The sequence below is a fragment of the Myotis davidii genome, unplaced genomic scaffold (assembly GCF_000327345.1).
Source record: "Myotis davidii unplaced genomic scaffold, ASM32734v1 scaffold433, whole genome shotgun sequence".
In the NCBI taxonomy this organism is placed as follows: domain Eukaryota; kingdom Metazoa; phylum Chordata; class Mammalia; order Chiroptera; family Vespertilionidae; genus Myotis; species Myotis davidii.
The window spans coordinates 2,323,043-2,341,840 of NW_006293776.1; the positions used below are offsets into that span (position 1 = coordinate 2,323,043).

The 18,798-nt window shown below is 42.2% G+C and overlaps 1 protein-coding gene across 3 annotated transcripts in view; it reads right to left on the reverse strand.

The window, feature by feature from the left end:
* Nucleotides 1-18,798, reverse strand: part of ACVR1 (activin A receptor type I) — a 134,296-nt gene that overhangs the window by 35,057 nt on the left and 80,441 nt on the right. For all 3 annotated transcript variants that reach the window (XM_015566299.1, XM_006767386.2, XM_006767385.2), the window contains exon 3: nt 17,821-17,894. In XM_015566299.1, the coding sequence (XP_015421785.1) occupies nt 17,821-17,887 (67 nt within the window). In that variant the 5' untranslated portion in view covers nt 17,888-17,894. The remainder of the gene's footprint in view (nt 1-17,820; nt 17,895-18,798) is intronic.

The following is an 18,798-nucleotide window of genomic DNA, read 5'->3' on the forward strand; positions in this document are numbered from 1 at the left end:
AACTAAATTCTAGACAGAAAGAGAGATAAACAAACAAATTGATATATAGTGTAGTGTAAGGTAATGATGAGTGTAATGAATACACATAAAGCAAGATAAGGAGATAGAGAGTAATGGGTGAGGATGAGAAACATATATATATATATATATATCTGTTGACATAATCCAGCAAAAAGTTTACACTTGCCAAAAGCGAGTTGAAAGATAATATTTCTAGGGAGTCTAGACATGCTTGCCACTCTCGAATGGCACAAAGCTGGCTGAGGGCTGCCAACAATGTTGCCCGACAGGTGATGATTCTTTGGAGGGAAACGGATGGGCAGAGGGAGGAGGGTGCTAGTATGTCGTATTGACTTGTTTGTAATCTACAGCAGGGAATTAGAAAGGCTATATTTAAAAACGGTGCAATAACGCAATTTCTGTAAATTCAAACATAAGCATCTATTTTAAAACCCTAAGCATTTTTTAAAGACTACATATATCCAAGAATACATACCTAACACATTAAAGAGGTTGTGTCTGTTGACAGTAAGTTGGGGTCGAGGGGTTAGAGTTGGGATGAAGAGGTAAAATAAAATAGGAGAGTGATTAGCTGTTCATAGACTGATAATGGATTAAAGAGTACAAATTACTTAATTCTCTATACCTACGGTGCACTAGGAACAACTGTAAACAAGCACCGCTGGCCCTCCATACCCGTGGGTTCCACATGTACAGATTCAATTAACCTCAGAGAGAAATATTTGGAAAAAAAATGTTATGTTGTTGCTGATGTGTCTATACCAGTGATGGCGAACCTATGACATACGTGTAGAGGTGAAATGCAAACTCATTTTTTTGGTTGATTTTTCTTTGTTAAATGGCATTTAAATATATAAAATAAATATCAAAAATATAAATCTTTGTTTTACTATGGTTGCAAATATCAAAACGTGTTAAGTCAGGATTTTTCAAAATGCTGACACGCCGAGCTCTAACGGTTCACCATCACTGGTCTATACTATGTAGTTAAGCATACAATGATTGTACAGACTTTTTACTTGTCATTATTCCCTAAACCCGTGGTCGGCAAACTGTGGCTCATGAGCCACATGCGGCTTTTTGGCCCCTTGAGTGTGGCTCTTCCACAAAATACCGTGCGGGCGCATGTACAGTGCGATTGAAACTTCGTGGCCCATGCGCAGAAGTCGGCCTGAGCAAGTCTATTTTGAAGAAGTACTATTGATATTTGGCTCTGTTGACTAATGAGTTTGCCGACCACTGCCCTAAACAATACAACTATTTACATAGCATTTACATTGTATTACGTATTGTAATCGAGAAGACTTAAAGTGTATAGTGGGATGCGCATAGGTTGATAGGTTGTATGCAAATACTTTGCCATTTTATATAACAGACCTGGGCATACACAGACTTGGGGGGTGGTCCTGGAACCAATCTCCAGAGGGTACCGAGGGGCAGCTGTAACTCTAGACAACAGAGGGCTCACTGATCATTGATCCTATGGAAAGGGATGGTCCAGAGGACCAAGGAATTAATGACACTTTGTGGTTCTAGTAAAAACTGTCAAATTTTTAAACATACAATAATAATTCTTCTAATGTGCTCTCAGAGCGAAGTCTACTTTTAAAGTTCCAGCCCAGACTGAACTCTGCATGCACAGATGCAAGACCTTTCCAAGGTCAGTGGTTTCTAACAGGACGTGGGGACTATCAGAGGTTTGGACTGTAACCTAAAGAATTTTGCCAGAATTGAACAGCCTCGAGTAAATATGGTCTTTAGTGAAATTTAACCCACTGTACTCACTATGGGGTCAGAAACTAAGTCAAAGGGGTTCATTCATTTCTCAAACAGTCTCGGTGAGTCTTTATATTCCTATGGTGGCTGAGTAAAGATGATCAGGGTTAACTACTTCTAAGTTAGTGATTCTTTTCAGTAAGATATCAAAAAAACAGAGTTTTCATATCCTCCCCTCCACAATCAAGGAAAAAAAAGGGAAGAAAGACAGCTGTTAATGATATGTAATAATGAACTCAAACTTGGATATAGGGGAGCCATGAGCTCAGTCCAGCAGTTAGCTCATGGGAAAATATAAAACTTGCACCAACTTCGTCCTATTTTGTTTCTCATCCACATTTCATCCTCTGAATTTGTACATTCCCACATAACTAATGAGCAGAGCCCTTCATGTATCTCTTTTTCATCTACAGACAAATATAAAGACCCTAGGTTCCTAGGAACAGAATAATGACCACATGCACACGCCTGCGCACACGCATACACGTTGGTTAAATGCCACTTTGGCAACTTGATCCGGCAAAGTGGATTAGTCAAAGAGATGCCAAAAGGATTTTCCGAGCTAGGATTACTAATTCAACAAAGTTAAAAGCAAGGTAGCAGCGCTTTCAGATCTTAATATTCACAATTCTAAGGAGCACAGCTGGCCCTAGAATGCCCATGACTCACTGTTTTATAAAGTCCTGTCAAATTTGGGGAATAACCATAACATGTGTGGGCCTGTGATATTTCACTTGGGGCGGGATTGTGGTGGGAGGGGAGTAAGGGTACGAGAATGATCACAAAACCCCTCTTAGGGCCAAAGGCAAGTGTCTGCAGACCTCTCACCTCGCAGACCGTGATATGAATACCGTGCACAGCAAAGATAATCGCCTTCTCTGACTGATCTCCCACCATACTGACAGGAGGCGCTGCCACATCTGATAGGAAGTATTTCACACTTGCCTATTAAATAACCAGGAAGTGTCCTGGCAGAAGGCAAGTCTACTCCACCTAACCGACAATCATTTCAATAATTTAGTCATTTAAAAGTCAAGCCAGAGGTATTCCCTCTCTGAGGAGCTCGCCCACATTGTCTGTTCTAGAAGGCACCTCCCGGCATTACTCAGTGTTATGGCTGGCACTGCGCGCCCTTTGTATCCCGATCAAGGCCCCGGAGCACCCTTGCAGCCTGCGTCTGGCTGGGAGCAGCAGAGTTCAATGCCCCGTGGGAGGATCCAGGGCTGGCTCCCCAACCAGAGGTGCAGGCTCGGGATCCAGGGGTTCACCACAGCCAAATCTTTGAAAAGATCTGCTTTGTTCTGGGTAATACCTCGCCATCTGGGCACACCTAGTCGCATGGCCCAATCCTAGCCTGGCAGAGGAAGAGGTAGAGCAAAGAGCGCCATGAACTTTTCAAACTTGTCCACAGTCTGGGATAATCTTGTACCTCAAAGTAAAAGCGTTCACCTGTGCGTTTTGAGTGGGACTTGAGCAATCCAGGCACAACAGGAAGAACTTGGACTTCTTCTCCCCAATGTTCTCCCTCTCTCCCTCACACCTGTCTAGTCATGCACTCCCTGACGCTTTAAGGCATTTAAACTGATCATCATTCTAAATGGTGCACAAAACCCCACAGTTCCCATTAACATCTGTGACACAACAAACAAATGAGGAAATGCTACAAGGAAACCAGCCTCTAACTGTGATCCCAGGAACAGCCTCAATTTCTTAATGGCTCACCTCAAAGTAGCACAAAAAAAACCCTAACACACGTGGTTATTGGAGGATGGTTATAGAAGTCCAACAGCTCAGAACTTTATAGGCTAAGAAAGGAACACCAAACATCCCTGGACTCCTTCCAACAGTATCAATGATTCATTCATTCAAAATGACGGCTTATATGAGGGCTTATAGATATGGGAGTCCTTCCATGGTCTCCTAATCCGAGAGTACAGTTTGGCACCTCTCCAGAATCTGAAAGCATTTGAGGTCTCTGGCATTAAACAAAGGCTTAAGGAAGGATTTTGCAATGCCAGGTAGCACTGCCAGCAAGCCAGCTCGTACGACAGAAACACAGAGGTCCGTCCGGAACGCCTCGTGAAGGGCATCTGACGGTCTGGCAGCAGGCAGGCAGGCGATGTGCTCAGGGTTCAAATACACCAAGTGCCCAAATGCTCTGATGAGAAAACACTCATGATAAATCACTCCTTTTTTTTTTTTTCCTGATCAGAGAAGTTGATACTTGGTGAAGTTGGAAAGCCAAGAAGAAAATGTGTTCTAGGAGTTAAGAGAGAGAAGAGAAAAATTTGAATGAGATCATATTATATTCAAATAACAACAAAATAATGGTGTTAGGATTTCCAAGATTTTGAACTCATGATGCCTCCACTCCAGGTGTGTTCTTCCTCAAGGTTCCCTAAGTCAGCCAATGCCACCCTTATTCAGATGTACAAGCCTGATGCTCTCTGGCTTCTACTAGTCTCAAAATTGGCAAAATCATTCATCTGGCCTACAAAAGTCCTGGGGGACATGACCTCTGCCTCTTCAGCCTTCCCCCAGATCCCTTCAGTTCTTAGAAGGCCTCTTCCTGCCTCAGGGTCTCAGGCCCTTTAGGTACGGAATTCCCTCCACCTGGATGCTTAGTTCCCTTCCTGCCGACACCCCCCAACCCCCTAGTTAGTTCTTATGCTCCCCTCAGATCTTCCTTACACATCATTTCCTCAAAGAGCCTTTGCTCACACAGCCAAATTTAAAGTAGAAACCAAATAGGGGAGGCTAGGGGACTGTCTAGGGCGGGGGGGAAAATGGGCACATATGTAATACCCTTTGTAATAAAAAATAAAATTAGGAAAAAAAAATAAAGTAGAAACCACCTGTCCACACTCACAAACGTGTGTGTACGCCTGTTCAATGTCTAAGTCTCTCCTCCCTGTGAGCCCCAGGAGGGTAGGAAGCAAGCCTCCTGTGCTCACCATTCCAGACCCCTCAATGGCCTCAGTACTTGGCAGGAGAACCACCAGCCTGAGGACTATCTGCTTCAGAATGAATTTTCTCTTCACAGAAAGGATTCAGAGGTGGGAAGAGACATGATGCTGGTTTTCAGAGCAGACTGAGCCCATAAAGTCTTTAAATGTCAGCAGAGATCTTAAGGCAAGGCTTAGTCACCTAGCCAGCATGTCTGTGCAAACCTCTCCCTCCGAGAGCAGCTTGCCACGGCCTCACATCTGCTCTCCTACCCGGGCTCACAAGTGTGGAAAATCCATCCTTCTTGGGGTGTGCTGGGTTTTTTGTTTGCTTGTTTGTTTGCTAGGAGGAAGAGGTAAAAGACAGGAGTTCCTAAAACGGGGAATTAGTACATTACAGAGCAGCAGGGCTGTTACAAGTGGTCCTTCCTTGGATGGTTGATTTGAGGACTTTTAGCTGCTACGGTCAAAACACAGTAAGTGCCTGACTCCAGTCGGCTGAGAGGGGTCACGCGGGGCTCGCTGCTCGGCAGTGAAAACCATGCCCCTGGTCTTCGCTGCCATTTCTCTCCTTTTGGGAAAAGAACGGCGTGCTCAGCAGGCAGTGGGGAAGAATAAGGATTCCGAAGTCATACTGCACTTGAACTGCTAGAGCTGAGAGAGGGAAAAAGTGCCATCTGTTTATTTTGTGTCTGGCTGACTCCCTGCCTGTGAAATAATCCCTGTAAATGAAGCTTATTGCAGCAGCCACACCTTCCATTTCAAAGCCAAAAACGCAGTCTGTGTTTAAGTGACTAACATTATGGGGCACTGACCTAAGACAATATCGGGCTGTCTTTTCCATGTTTTTTATGATCCCCTGAATGGATCAAAGACTTGCCTTTCACCCAGATGCCGTGTCTGTGAAGCAACTCCTGAAGGGCTATGAACATGGAGAAAAGAATGACCCCTTTCTTCATTTGTGTTTTCAAACTTCTCGAATCTGCTTCAGAAAAGCAAACAATGGCAAGGCCTAATGGAAATGACCTACTGAGGAATTCTTGTGGAAAGAACATACCCCCACCCCATCCCGCATACTGACAATGCCCGTGTCTGAGGGACGCTCCAGCCACGGGAAGTAATTGTACTGCAGTCTGAAGGAGGAGGGGAAATGTCCTGGTGGGTTATACACATTTCATAAAGTCACTCCCTGTTCAGGTTTAGGAGAGAGCCAGGGATATGGCACCATCTACCAAATGCTCCTGGCTAGGTCTGTTCTCAGTGTGGAGAAGTGTTCCTGACCCTCTGGATGTTCCTGCTCCAGAGAAGATTGCCTACCCAGGGTCTACATGGAAAGTTTTGGTTTTAAAGGAAGCCTTAAACAAGGGCTAGATGGGAAAGGACAGTGGAGAAGGAACTCGGGGGCAGCCTCAGCACCCAGCGCCCACCTCTACTTCCCCTCGGGTGCCCTCCTCTAGACCTTTTTCTCAGGGACTCAGGGAACAGGCCTCCAAGGTAGCCAGTCTTTGCTCTGCTTAGCATCTGTAAGCCGCCACCCCACTGCCACACCCTTTCCGGAAGCTTTCAAACCACAGAGATAAACCCTTCAAAAGATGGGCACTGCGCCAATTTGTTGAACAACTGTCTTACAGAACCAGCCTCCAGGCATTACGGAACCCAAAAGCTAAAGGTGAAAACTGCGGAATTCCTTCAATTTCTCCTCCCTGGCTCCCTACCCTACCTGACTCCAGAGAAAAGCACAGAGGGAACAAGGCAATTTCTAGATTGTTTTCTCTCCTGCCCAGGTGAGGCCACAGACAGTAAGATACTCAAGGGCGAGAAACTGGGCAGAGCCCAAGCATCTCTCATAGTGCTATTCCCTATCCCCCGATTTCCCAATTCATGTCCCAGGGCCCTAACAGAACTCCATGAAAGGTTAGTGCAGAAATGAACCCCATGCCTTCCATCCATGAATATAAGCCTTGTGCATCTGCATTCCAGACTTTATCACTTGACCTTTGCATTGTATATCTTCTCTCCCCTATCGGTCTAATTAATAGGATTCACAAGAATTCGTTAACTCCTAAATTTAAGACCCTTAAGAAGGCTTATTAGCCATAAACTTAAGATCCAACAGTCACCATGAGCGGGTGGAGTTTGGGTCATTCTCCCTGAGCCCACAGAAAGGCTCCAGGTGTTGACCCTGAAGGTAGAAACCGAAACATTTCTTCGTGGTTCTATGAACCAGAACTGGCTTTTCAAACACACACTCCCTCCCCCGCACTCTCTGTGGCGGAGCACACCATCCCAACTTCCACAGTCATCGTGGGCCTGGGCAGGAGAAAGGCAGCTGAAGCCGAGACGTGTCACGAGGCCACTGGCGGGAGAGCAAGAATATCTAAACACAAACCGCGGCGAGAGCCACAGGCCAGCGTTTCCGCAGATTCTCTAACTCCTGGAGCTGCAGGGCACTGACGGCCTAAAGATAACCCAAGTATCTGCGAAGGGTCACTTTTAAATAGTAGCTTTAATACCACCAGTCATTTCAGAAGTATTTCCTTCCAGAGTCTGCTTCCATCCACACTGGCGTGCCAAGCATGCCCAACAATGGCAACCCGCTGAAGAGATGAAAGCCCAGAAGTAAATGGAAGGAGTCCCAAAGGGGAACAGACAGCTCCAAACACGCTGCGACTCTATTCTGTGCCCAAATTTGGACTGCTGAGAAAGAATAATTTAGCTCAGAGACACCTTGTAGAAGTGATCGGCTGACAATCATTGGGGATTAAAGAGCAAGGAGGAAATTAGTTTATCTCAACTCGTTTCTAAGCGGAGGCAGCATAAGCCATGGATGGCTACTATCCAGGAGTGCTTGTAGGAAAGCCTTTCCCTCCAAGAGAAAACTCTACTTCTCAGTCTATTGGACCACAGTTTGGCTGAGCAAAGAGAACTGTGTGGATTCTTCACCACATACTGTACATACACAGCCACTGTGGCCACCCACTAACCACAGAAGCGCCAAATAGAACAGCTCCGAAGAGCCTACTGCCTTTTTTTTTCTTCCTTTTAAGCCATAGCCAAGGTTCCCAAGATCTTCCTAAACACCCTTAAAATCTACCCAGCCCCTCACCTATCCACCAAGCGAGTCCACACTGTCCTCAATGGCAGTCGGCCAGGGGCTGGTGTACAAGGGACAGGTGCTCAGTGAGCTATTTTCAGTTGCTATCAGATCAATCTGGAGCTGCACATGCTCAGTAGGCAGGCAAGTTTTGGTTGCATTTCAAACTCTGGGCAGCCAAGAGACATACACCTTTCACAGCTGCCAGGGCAACCAGCTGCCCGGTGCTCCTCCCAAGACGGGAGCAATGAAAACAGTGTAACCTGGCCAGCCAACGTGCCAGTGAGCAAGCTGTACTCCCGTCTCACTGCCCGGGTTATTCTGGGCTGGGCTTATTGACACTCCATGGCAACACAGGAACAAAGGGCCGGCGAGAGGGATTTAAATGTCTCCCAAAAGTTGCTAGAAAAGTCAGCAGCTCAGACATCTGCTTTCATAATAAAAGTAGCCGTGGAGTTGTTCCTAGATGAGCGTTGTTTGCCGCCGCTGTCATTGTTTGTGAACCGCCTGGATCAAAGGGCTACTCTTTGAACTAAGGTTTGGTTTGTTTTCTCGCTTCTTTTTGTTGTTTGCCATCATTGAATTGGAGGCCTTTGAAAATGCAGCGTGTGGGCTTCCCTGACGCACACTGCAGGGGGACCACATTTTCTCATCCCTTTACCTCTCATCTTGCCATGGCCTGTGATCCACTTTCACCCACAACTCTTCCAGAACACACCAACTGCTCCTACTTAATCTTTCAAGAGCTCTCACTGCCCCCACGCACAAGACCATGCCAAGCGAGTAAGGCCTCAGCTCTCAACCGGAATCCCTTCTCCAGGCGGCTCAGCCGGTGGGACCTCCCAGGCAATATCCAACATCGCCTCGCTTCTCTGGGCTCGATCCCTGCCCTGCCTAACAAGTCCTTCTCAGTCATTCCTTCACTAGTCTCATGCCTGTTCATCCTTCCGGACCTCATCTCCCTGGGCTGGTGTCCCCAGCCCAGCCCAGTGTGACATGGAGGCCCTTTCTGCCGATGTTCCTTGTGCCGTCCTGTGACCTTTGCCCTATTCAACAAGACTGTGACTCCTTGTCACCAGGAACCACTTATAGTTATACTGACATCACCAGTGCCTGCCAGTGTACTCATGCTGATTTATCAATGAAAACAAACTGCCTTAAGAAATAACAAGTGTTGGAGAGGTTGTGAAGAAAAAGAACCTCATGCACTCTTGGTGGGAATGGAAATTAATACAACGCTATGGAAAATTAGCATGGAGGTTCCTCCAAAAAACTAAGAGAGCTACCATATGGCCCAGCAATGCCTCTTCTGGGTATCTACCTGAAAATCTTGAAAAACATGGTAGAAGAGGGTAAAGGGGGTCAAATATACAGTGATGAAAAGAGACTTGACTTTGGGTGGTGGGCACACAGTGCAGTAGACAGATGACATATTATAGAATTGTGTACTTAAAACCTATAATCCTATGTCACCCCAATAAGTTTAATAAAATTTTTTTAAAAAATGTAAGATTGTCTTTTAACTGAGTCTCTGCCCCCAAACTCAGAATAAATGCTTTGAAAGGATGTACTCTCTTAACTCCTCAGCCCAGATCAGATCCTGTCTCATAATATTATCTTTTTTTATGTTACAATAGTAATTATCATAGCCAACATCATTTACTCATTTGTCTGTCAAATATTCACTGCACACCAACTACATGCCAGGCACTGTCTTAGATATTGGGAATAAAGCAATGGACACCACGAAGTCCCAGCCTCTCATACTCCGGGGCTCACTTGGCATGTATTCCCCATGGCTCCTCACAACCACCCTGCTCCTGTCTCCGCAGGCCACAGCGGTAACAGACCCTGAGGGGTGGAGGAACACATACACAGAGAGACACAGTAAAGAAGACAATAGCTCATGTGTTTGACTTTGTCTCTCCTGAAAAGGGCCTGATTCTTATGCATGACCAAGCGCCCTCCCTTCAGAAGACACTCTTTGAGTAGCAACAACACCATGTAACTATCAAAAATTTACCCTAATCCTCTGCAAATCTGACATTATGAAGCACATGAACGAGGACATGATAGGAAAAATAAAGAGAAGCCACAGCCGTGTAACTCTATATGGCATCTGTGGCGGTCTTCATCAAAGAAGTCAACTTCTACACTGGATGTGGGCATTTTCCCCTGTTTTTTAATTTATAACTTTCCTGAATAAATTGGATTTTTTTTTTCATTCAAACAGACTTAGTATATGTACCAGAATTCAGGAAGTAAAACAAGGTCAGCAAAAAAATAAATAAAAGAGCCCATTTCATACTCCAAATCACCATTTGAATAAAAAATATGGAGTTGTGTTGTGTGTGTGTGGTTTTTTTAAGGTGAATTTCACCACCCCATTCGTGTTCTTCCTCCTATTCCTTTTCTCCTTCCCACATCCCCCACATACACAGATCCTAGGAAAGTCCACGCTCTGCTCTAACCCATAACAAAGAATTAGAAGCAGCATTACCATGGATCTGCGAAACACCGCTCTGCAGAGCTCAGATTCAGCCGATTAGAACAGGCAGCAGCTGCTGCGGTGTTATGACCAAGGCTGAGAAGGCACCAAGGTAAACTTCCCTCTTCCCGTCAAATCCCCAGCTTCAAGAGAGAGGATTGTCAGGCCACAGGAAGTTATGAAAAAATAAAAGGTCCTAGGCCAGCTGTCTCAGCAAATATACCGGTGAGCTGTCAGAACCCTCACCTGCAGGGAGTGGGGACTTCTGGGCAGTGAACTCTTGGGAGCAGATTGGAGTAATCTTTTTAAAACTATGGGTAACGACCCATTTGTGGGTAGTGAAATCCGATCTAGTGGTTCAAGACAAGGTTTCTTCCTTTTTTTTTTTAAATGAAATAAAATGAAATAGAACAAAAAAGAGAAGTAATAGGAGAGGACCTTAAACTTAGCAAGTGATTACTTGTTTCATGAAATTTTTGTTTCATGCGTGTGCGGGTCCTACTCTAAGATGTTTCTAAATGTAGATGCACTGGATCTAACTCTAAAATGCTTCCTACTGTGAGTCACTGTGAAGAGTTTGAAAGCCACCCAGCCCTGTGTCTCACACTATTTTGGAACTGACATGCGATCTGAGTAATTATGACTATTTCACATAATCATTATCTGTGGAAGCTTGCCTGAGGTCATGCAGGCAGCAGAGGCAAGTTTCGGAGGACAGTTAGCAGTGTTTTGAAAGCTAGAAATTAATTTTCAATATCTTTTGTTTTCCTTGCTGTTTATTCTTTTTGCTGTTTATTTCTTTTTAAAAGTTAAAGTTGCTTAAAGAGTTCCTGGACCCAATTTGTGTGTGTGTGTGTGTGTGTGAGAGAGAGAGAGAGAGAGAGGTTTGTAAGGGAGGTTACCTGCTGAGATTCAAACAAGGGAAGGGGGGAAGGGAAGGGAAGGGAAGGGAAGGGAAGAGAGAATTGCCTCACATCAACAAGCAATTCTCAATCACCAGCGAAGTATCTGAGAATTCAATCCTGGCACTATCTATCCGGAGACAGAATCAGATTCCACAGGTGAAGAGCTCTGTCCCACAAGACCACTTTCCACCTCAGATGCCAGTCTCAATCAGAGATTCCCACCACCCCCTCCCTGGGTTCAATTAATTTGCTAGAATAGCTCACAGAACTCAGGAAAACCCATATACTCACTAGATTACCGATTTACTACAAAGAATATTAAAAGATATGAGTCAATAGCCAGATGAAAATATACATAGGGCAAGGTCCCAAACCATGGAGCTTCTATCTGCCTGAAGTTGAGGGCCCACCAGGGTGACACACAGAAACAATCTAGTTCCCCAACATAGTAAGTTTCCAAAAAGGAACTGACAAACTGTCCTTTTTAGGTTTTTATGGAGGCTGCATTACATAATTATGACTGACTAAGTCACTGACCATTGGCAATTGATTCAACCTCAATTTCCCTCTTCCTTCCCCAGAAATCAGGGAGTGAGACCAAAAGTTCCCATAGTCTAACCACATGGCTGGCACCTACCCCTTAGGTGGGTGGGATCCAAAAGTTATCTCATTAACATAACAAGAAATGCCATCCTTGCTCTCATCACTTAGGAAATTCCAAGGGGTTTCGGTTCTGAATATGAAGACCAAGTATATCTGAGAAATATATTCTGGTCATCTGAATGATTATAAATCACAGTATCACAGTTGCATGTATGACTACAAATCTCCTGATGTGCTAGCTTTTCCACAGAGAGAAAATGGCATCCATCCTTTCGCTCTTGAGGCCAAACTTTATAAAAGAAAAAGCTTAGAAGCTATTGCACTGCCCACTCACTGTTGACTATAAAGAAATCATTTAATGAGCTAGGGTCCTGGATTTGTCTTCCCTTCTGTTCAATACTTGACTTGATTAAATTTTTAGAGTCCTACACACACTCCACTGCTACTTCCTCTTACATAAATCTGCATTGAATATGAACATTTTCTAAGATCCACTCGGGGGAGAAAACTGGATGTGGCTTTAGTTTAACTACCCACAGAAGAAACAAACATTTCCCAGGAAGGAAAGCTAAAAGGAAGCTTTGTCACAACTCACCTTGCATCAAATAATACACCATCATTCTATTAGATAAGAAAATGTGACAATAAAGAAGTATCTTTAAAGAGTACAGCTTCATTAGATATTTACATTTTAGGTCCTAGTAGTGGCAAATAGCTCAGTACATCTCAATTATCTCCCCCCAAAAAGTCTCATTTGATGATGAGTCAATGAAAAAGATTTTGTTCTGAATAGAAGGGATAAATTATAGCAATGAGAAATGAGAGCAACAAATTTAATACTGACACATTTTCTTACATTCACTCACCCCTTCAAGAACTTTCAGAATCCTCAATAATGAGAAATTCAAAGAAAGGCTTATTCTATTCTTCCCCGACCAGTGGCAAAGGGGGGTACCTTTATGGTTCCTAACAAAAAGTCCATTGAAGTTATCCCCGTCCTCCCCTCCTTGGGTAATTGGGCTGGGAAGTCTGAGTGCTGATAGCTTTGGAAATACTAAAATCTGTAAAAATTAACCAATTTTCAAGTCAGCACTGAAAATAATTTAGGCCAAAATCTCTTGCTCAAAACTCTGCAAAGTCCAGACTCCTTTAGTGTAATAAAATCTAATGATGGCTCACAAATTTAATAAAATGTGGGTCATCTTAGCTCTGAAATATTTCTGACGAAGCAATATTGCATTTGAAGCACTTGTGTCGTGGTCACCACCTGCAAATGCTCACAGGGACAACGGGAAAGCCAAACGTGGAGGTGCTGGAACAAAGATGGACTTCTCGCTGGCGGCATAATAGCGGTGTTAGAGCATGATTAGTCTTATTAATGGGAAGGGAAAGGAAGGCTATATGGGTAATTAGGCCTCAAGTGCTCTTCTCTGTGAGAGCAAATAAAACTCTTCCTGCAGCTAGAGTTGTATATATAATGAGCATGAAAAATGAATAGTGGTATGAGAGACAAGACGAAAAACACAAACTCAGGTGAAGCAGCCTCGCCGTTTGCTATTACAAGATTTCATCTCAACCTTTCCAGCAGACTGGATTACGCTGGATTCTAGCATGCACCAGATACAATGTGAATGTGGGTGTAGCTAATTTAAGGTACCAGAAAAATGCAAAATTCTGAAGAAGGCTGATAATGGTTGAAACTCCTACACACTATTCCTCAAAGTATATCAGACCTTTCATTGGCTCTAGCCTTAAGCAAGAGTTTTAACCAATTCAAAAACACATCGCTCAAAACCTACCTCAATAGGGTCATCATGAGGATTATGGGAAATAATGCATTCAAAGAAGTTAGTCCAACATTTAACACATATTAACCACTCCCTAAATATTACTTCTAGTCATCAGAGGGGCAGTTATAGTAAAGAGTATTTTCCAAACTTATTTGGTCTTTATGGCCCCAGAGCATTTAGGATTGCATGGAATGTGAGAAATGTTCTAAAGTACACTGATACTAGCCAAATTCTACCCAAATCACTGTTTGGGGCCTATTATTTGAAGAGATAAAACTATTTCTAGCCAGTATTTAAGAGACATTTGGGAGTCACTGGGAGACAAAGGAGAGAAAGCTTGTTGTTGTTGTTTTAATAGGCAACGAAGAGTAACTACCACACAAAGTATATTAGAACAAAATCTCTATGAGTTTCTTGCTTATTCCCCAAGAATGCCATCAGCTTCAATGAAGCACAGTTAATAAGGACCATGATAGCTGCTCTGTAAATATCAAACATAGTTCTGCTTCCTTTTAAACTTGGTAGTCTAAAGCTCTTCACTAGACAATGGGGCTTGTATAAAGATCTTCTGTATCTGCCCTATTATTTACCTCTTTTGGTTAAGTATTTTGTACTTAACGTTTGCTTTATGACTAATGTTGAGTATATTAGAGTGTATTACAATTAGGGGTTCTCAGTGGCTTTAAAAAAATTCCTAGTAAATATACAAAAACAAAGAGTCTTTCATAGAATATGTGTTTGACAGTTAACAAGTTGAGTTATGGAGAGAAGACAGGACTAAGGCAACTGCAATTATGATCAGAGCCCTCTCGGTTGTAGCACTCACTGGATATTCTGTTTTTTTAAAAAAAATAAAATAAAAAGCTACTGCAACTAAAGAATGTGTGTTCTTTTCCTTGTTTGTAAACATCTTAGAGGTGGTGGTAGATAAAATGGCAAAACCTTAGTGGTAATCTGTTTCCATTTCAGCCAGACTAACACGTGTCATTGTATACTAGAGTCCTGGTGCATGGATTGCTGCACATGGAAAGGAAATTAATTCGAAGAAATATTTTAGAGGCCAGGGAGGGACAGCAGGAAAGATTGGCCGGTCAGGGAGGGACCACGGGAGGTTTCCAGGGCATGTCCACCCCGTCTGGCTCAGTCCCCATCGGCCAGACCCCAGGAGCAAGCTAACCTACCGATTGGAGCATCTGCCCCGTGGTGGACAGTGCATGTCATAGTGATTGGTCAAATGGTTGAACGAACGGTTGGACACTTAGCATATTAGGCTTTTATTATTTAGGATTGTTACTGTGGCATTAAAAAGACATTTGCTAGATTCTTTGGGCAACTTAAGAGCTAAAAGCAAGAAAAAGAAACTAATGTTGTGGTTGATAATATTGATCCATAAATGCCCTTTCCCCTTCTCTTTTCCTCATTCCTTCACTACTTCTTCTCTATTCATACTACATTCCCACTTCAATTTCTCTTCCACATTCTTTTTCTTTTGACCATGCCACATCCATGAAATCAAATGAAATCCAAAGGAACTTCTTGATATCACACAGAACTAAAGGCATAGAATTTGGAGGAACTTCATTCCATGACATTCTTTAGTTTTTATTGTAGTGATCAGTGTTTCGCAATTAAAAAGAGAAGGAAAATTCCTAGAAACTTGGCTGTTATATCTCCAGACATTGTCAAATGTCCCTGGGAAGGTCATATAATTGAGCTGAGAACTACTGTTAACCCATCAAATCTTTCCATCCCATTTCTTCTTATTAATCCCTTCAACCTAGGACCCAACCTCTCTTCTGGTTAAAACACCTCTAATTCCTTTAAACTTGCCATGCAGGATCTTTATTTCATACCCTCTTGGCACTAATTAAAATCACTGCAATATTAGTAAAATGTTTTTAACAGCATTGCTAACATCGGAACCTACACTATACTAATAGACACCCCAATTATTTACAACACAATGTCCAACAGAAATTTAATGTAACCCACATTATGTAATCTTGCATAATGTAATATTATTGGGTAACAAGAGAAAACCTATTTGACCTTGGGCATGGCAATAACTTTTTAGAGGCATGATCCATGAAAAAATAATTAAGGTAGACATTTCATTACAATTAAAAACTGTGTTCTGTGAAGGACAATATCAAGAGAATGAGAAGAGAAGCAAAAGACTGAGAGAAAATATATGCAAAAGGCACATCTCATGAAAGATTGTTTTCCAAAATATATAAAAACTCAAAAATAAAAAAACAACCAACCTGATTTAAAAAATGAGCCAAAGACCTCAACAGATACATCATCAAAAAAGATACACAGATGACAAATAAGCGCATGAAAAGATGCTCCACACCATATGTCATCAGGGAAATGAAAATTAAACCAACTCCTATTTGAATGGCCAAAATCCAGAACGCTGACCATGCCAAATAGTGGCCGGATGTGGAGCAGCAAGAACTCTCATTCATTGCTGGTAGGGATGCATAATGGCACTGCTACTTTGGAAGACAGGTTGTAATTTCTTACAAAACTAAACCTACTCTACCATACAATGTCGCAATCATAATCCTTGGTGTTTACCTAAAGGAGCTGAAAACTAAGTCCACACAAAAATCTGCATACCAATATTCATAGCAACTTTATTCCTAATTGCCAAAACCTGGAAGTAACCGAGATGTTTCTTTAATAGGTCAATGAGTAAACTGGTACATCCAGACAATGGAATATTATTCAGTGCTAAAAAAAAAAGAAGCCATGAAAATATGTGGAGGAACATTAAATGCCTATCAGTAAGTTAAAGAAGTCACTCTGAAAAGACGATACACTGCATGATTCCAACAATACGTCATTCTACAAAAGGCAAAACTGTGGAGGCTGTAAAAAGATCAGTGGTGGCTAGTGCTTAAGGGTAGCAGGGGAAAGGGATGAACAGGTGGAGGACAGAAAATTTTTAGAGCAGTGAAACAGTCTGTATGATACTATAATGGTAGATACATGTCGTTATACATCTGTCTAAACCAGCCGTGGGCAAACTACGGCCCGCGGGACGGATCCGGCCCGTTTGAAATGAATAAAACTAAAAAAAAAAAAAAACCCGTACCCTTTTTTGTAATGATGTTTACTTTGAATTTATATTAGTTCACACAAACACTCCATCCATGCTTTTGTTCCGGCCCTCCGGTCCAGTTTAAGAACCCATTGTGGCTCTCGAGTCAAAAAGTTTGCCCACCCCTGGTCTAAACCGATAGAATGTGCACCATCAAGAGTGAACCCTAATGTAGACTATGAACTTTGGGTGATTATAATGTATCAATATAGGTTCATCAATCATAACAAACGTACCACTTTAATGGGGGATATTAATAATGGGAGAGACAGTGCATGTGGAGGTGTAGGGGTATGAGAAATCTCTGTTCATTCCTTTCAATTTTGCTCTGAACCTAAAAAACAGCTTTAAAAAGTAATAATAAAAGGAGGGAGGAGAGGAGTGCTAAATCTGATAGGATTAAGAACAAACAATTTGTTTACAGTAAGCCAAACCATACACAGAACATTCATGTACCACTTACAGATTTGGATTTGTTCTGAGAAACACATCCTTAAGTGATTTCATCATTGTGCAAATATCATAGAGTGCATGCACACACACACATAGATGGTATAGTCTACTACATAAGTTGGCTATGTGGTATAGCCGATTGCTCCCAGGCTACAAGCCTGTACAGCATGTTACTGTATAAAACAATACGAGGTTAAGTCAAGTGAAAGAGAAAATGATGCAATGAAAAGATGTGGTAAAGACAAGGTATATGGTTTTACAGCAAACTTTTTTTAATAAGTAGAAAGAGTACACTCTACAATAATGATAAAAAGTATAGTAAATTCATAAACCAGTAACAGAGTGTCATTTATTATCATTATCAAGTACCATGTACAGTACATAATTGTACGTGCTAACTTTTTTACGACTGACAGTGCAGGACTGTTTACACCAGCATCTCCACAAACATGTGAGTAATGTGTTGTACTATGACCTTTCAGTGGCTATGATGTCACCAGATGATATGAATCTTTCATCTCCATTATAATCTTATAGAACCACCATTGCATATGTTTATCTGTCCTTGACCGAAATGTCACCATGTGGCAGACGACTGTACACTTTGAGCTACCCAAACAGCTGTGAGCCTCTTACCTTCCATACTCGGGGAAGGGAAAGCCATCATCATTAACACAGGAAGAATCATCACTCCATCTACCATTGTACAACTGTGGAGGAAAAAGAGAGATATAAGTAAGACAAAAAATTTAACTGCACGATGACAAGTTAAATTAAGCATACCATTTTCAAACTGCCATTCAAGGCCTTTCTTACAAATCCCCCTCACATATGTTGCCTTATTTCTTAGTATATTTAAACACATACCCTTTACATAGATCTAAACAAATCATCTTAAGAAGTTAATCAGATGTACCTCCTGCTGGTGGCCACTCTAAGGTGATTTTCTCTGAGTCTACCCTCTTACCAAGAACTCAACAGGGGCAGGAAAAGTTCTCAGCTATATAAAGCTAGGCATTCCCAAAGGATCTTAGATTTGAATTTTATCTTACTCTATTGAATGCAGAATTGGCATTAAATTAAAACCTCTGAGAAGCATGAATAGACTGCTCTTACAATATGATAAAGATTAAGTGACTGAATCATTCAAGCCAAATTACTGTGTTTGAGCCTTACTTCTCCTTGCTCTTCATACTGCCCCAAGGGGAAAAAAGCAAACCTACAACATATCCCTCATCTATGGCAAAACAATGCTTTCCTTTATCAACCTCAAATTTAACAGAGGACAGACATAACCAAGACAGGAAGAAATCATGTAAATGTGCAATATGTAAAACTGTAGCTGAGAGAAAATAAGATACCTGATAAGAATTTCAAGTTGATACTGCCCTGAAACGACATTGGCAAAAGATCAATGTTATGGGGTAAAAGACTACAAAAGAGAACTTTTCCATTTGAATAAACTTGAAAAGTTTCAGGAATAGGATGACCGTTTGGTTACATGAGTTCTTTATTACAAGAAATAATTTTTAAAAATTAAACCTTTGTCTAGTTGTGATTTTCTGGATAGAAGAAGAAGAAAGAAGAAGAAGAAGAAAGAGGTGGAGGAGGAGG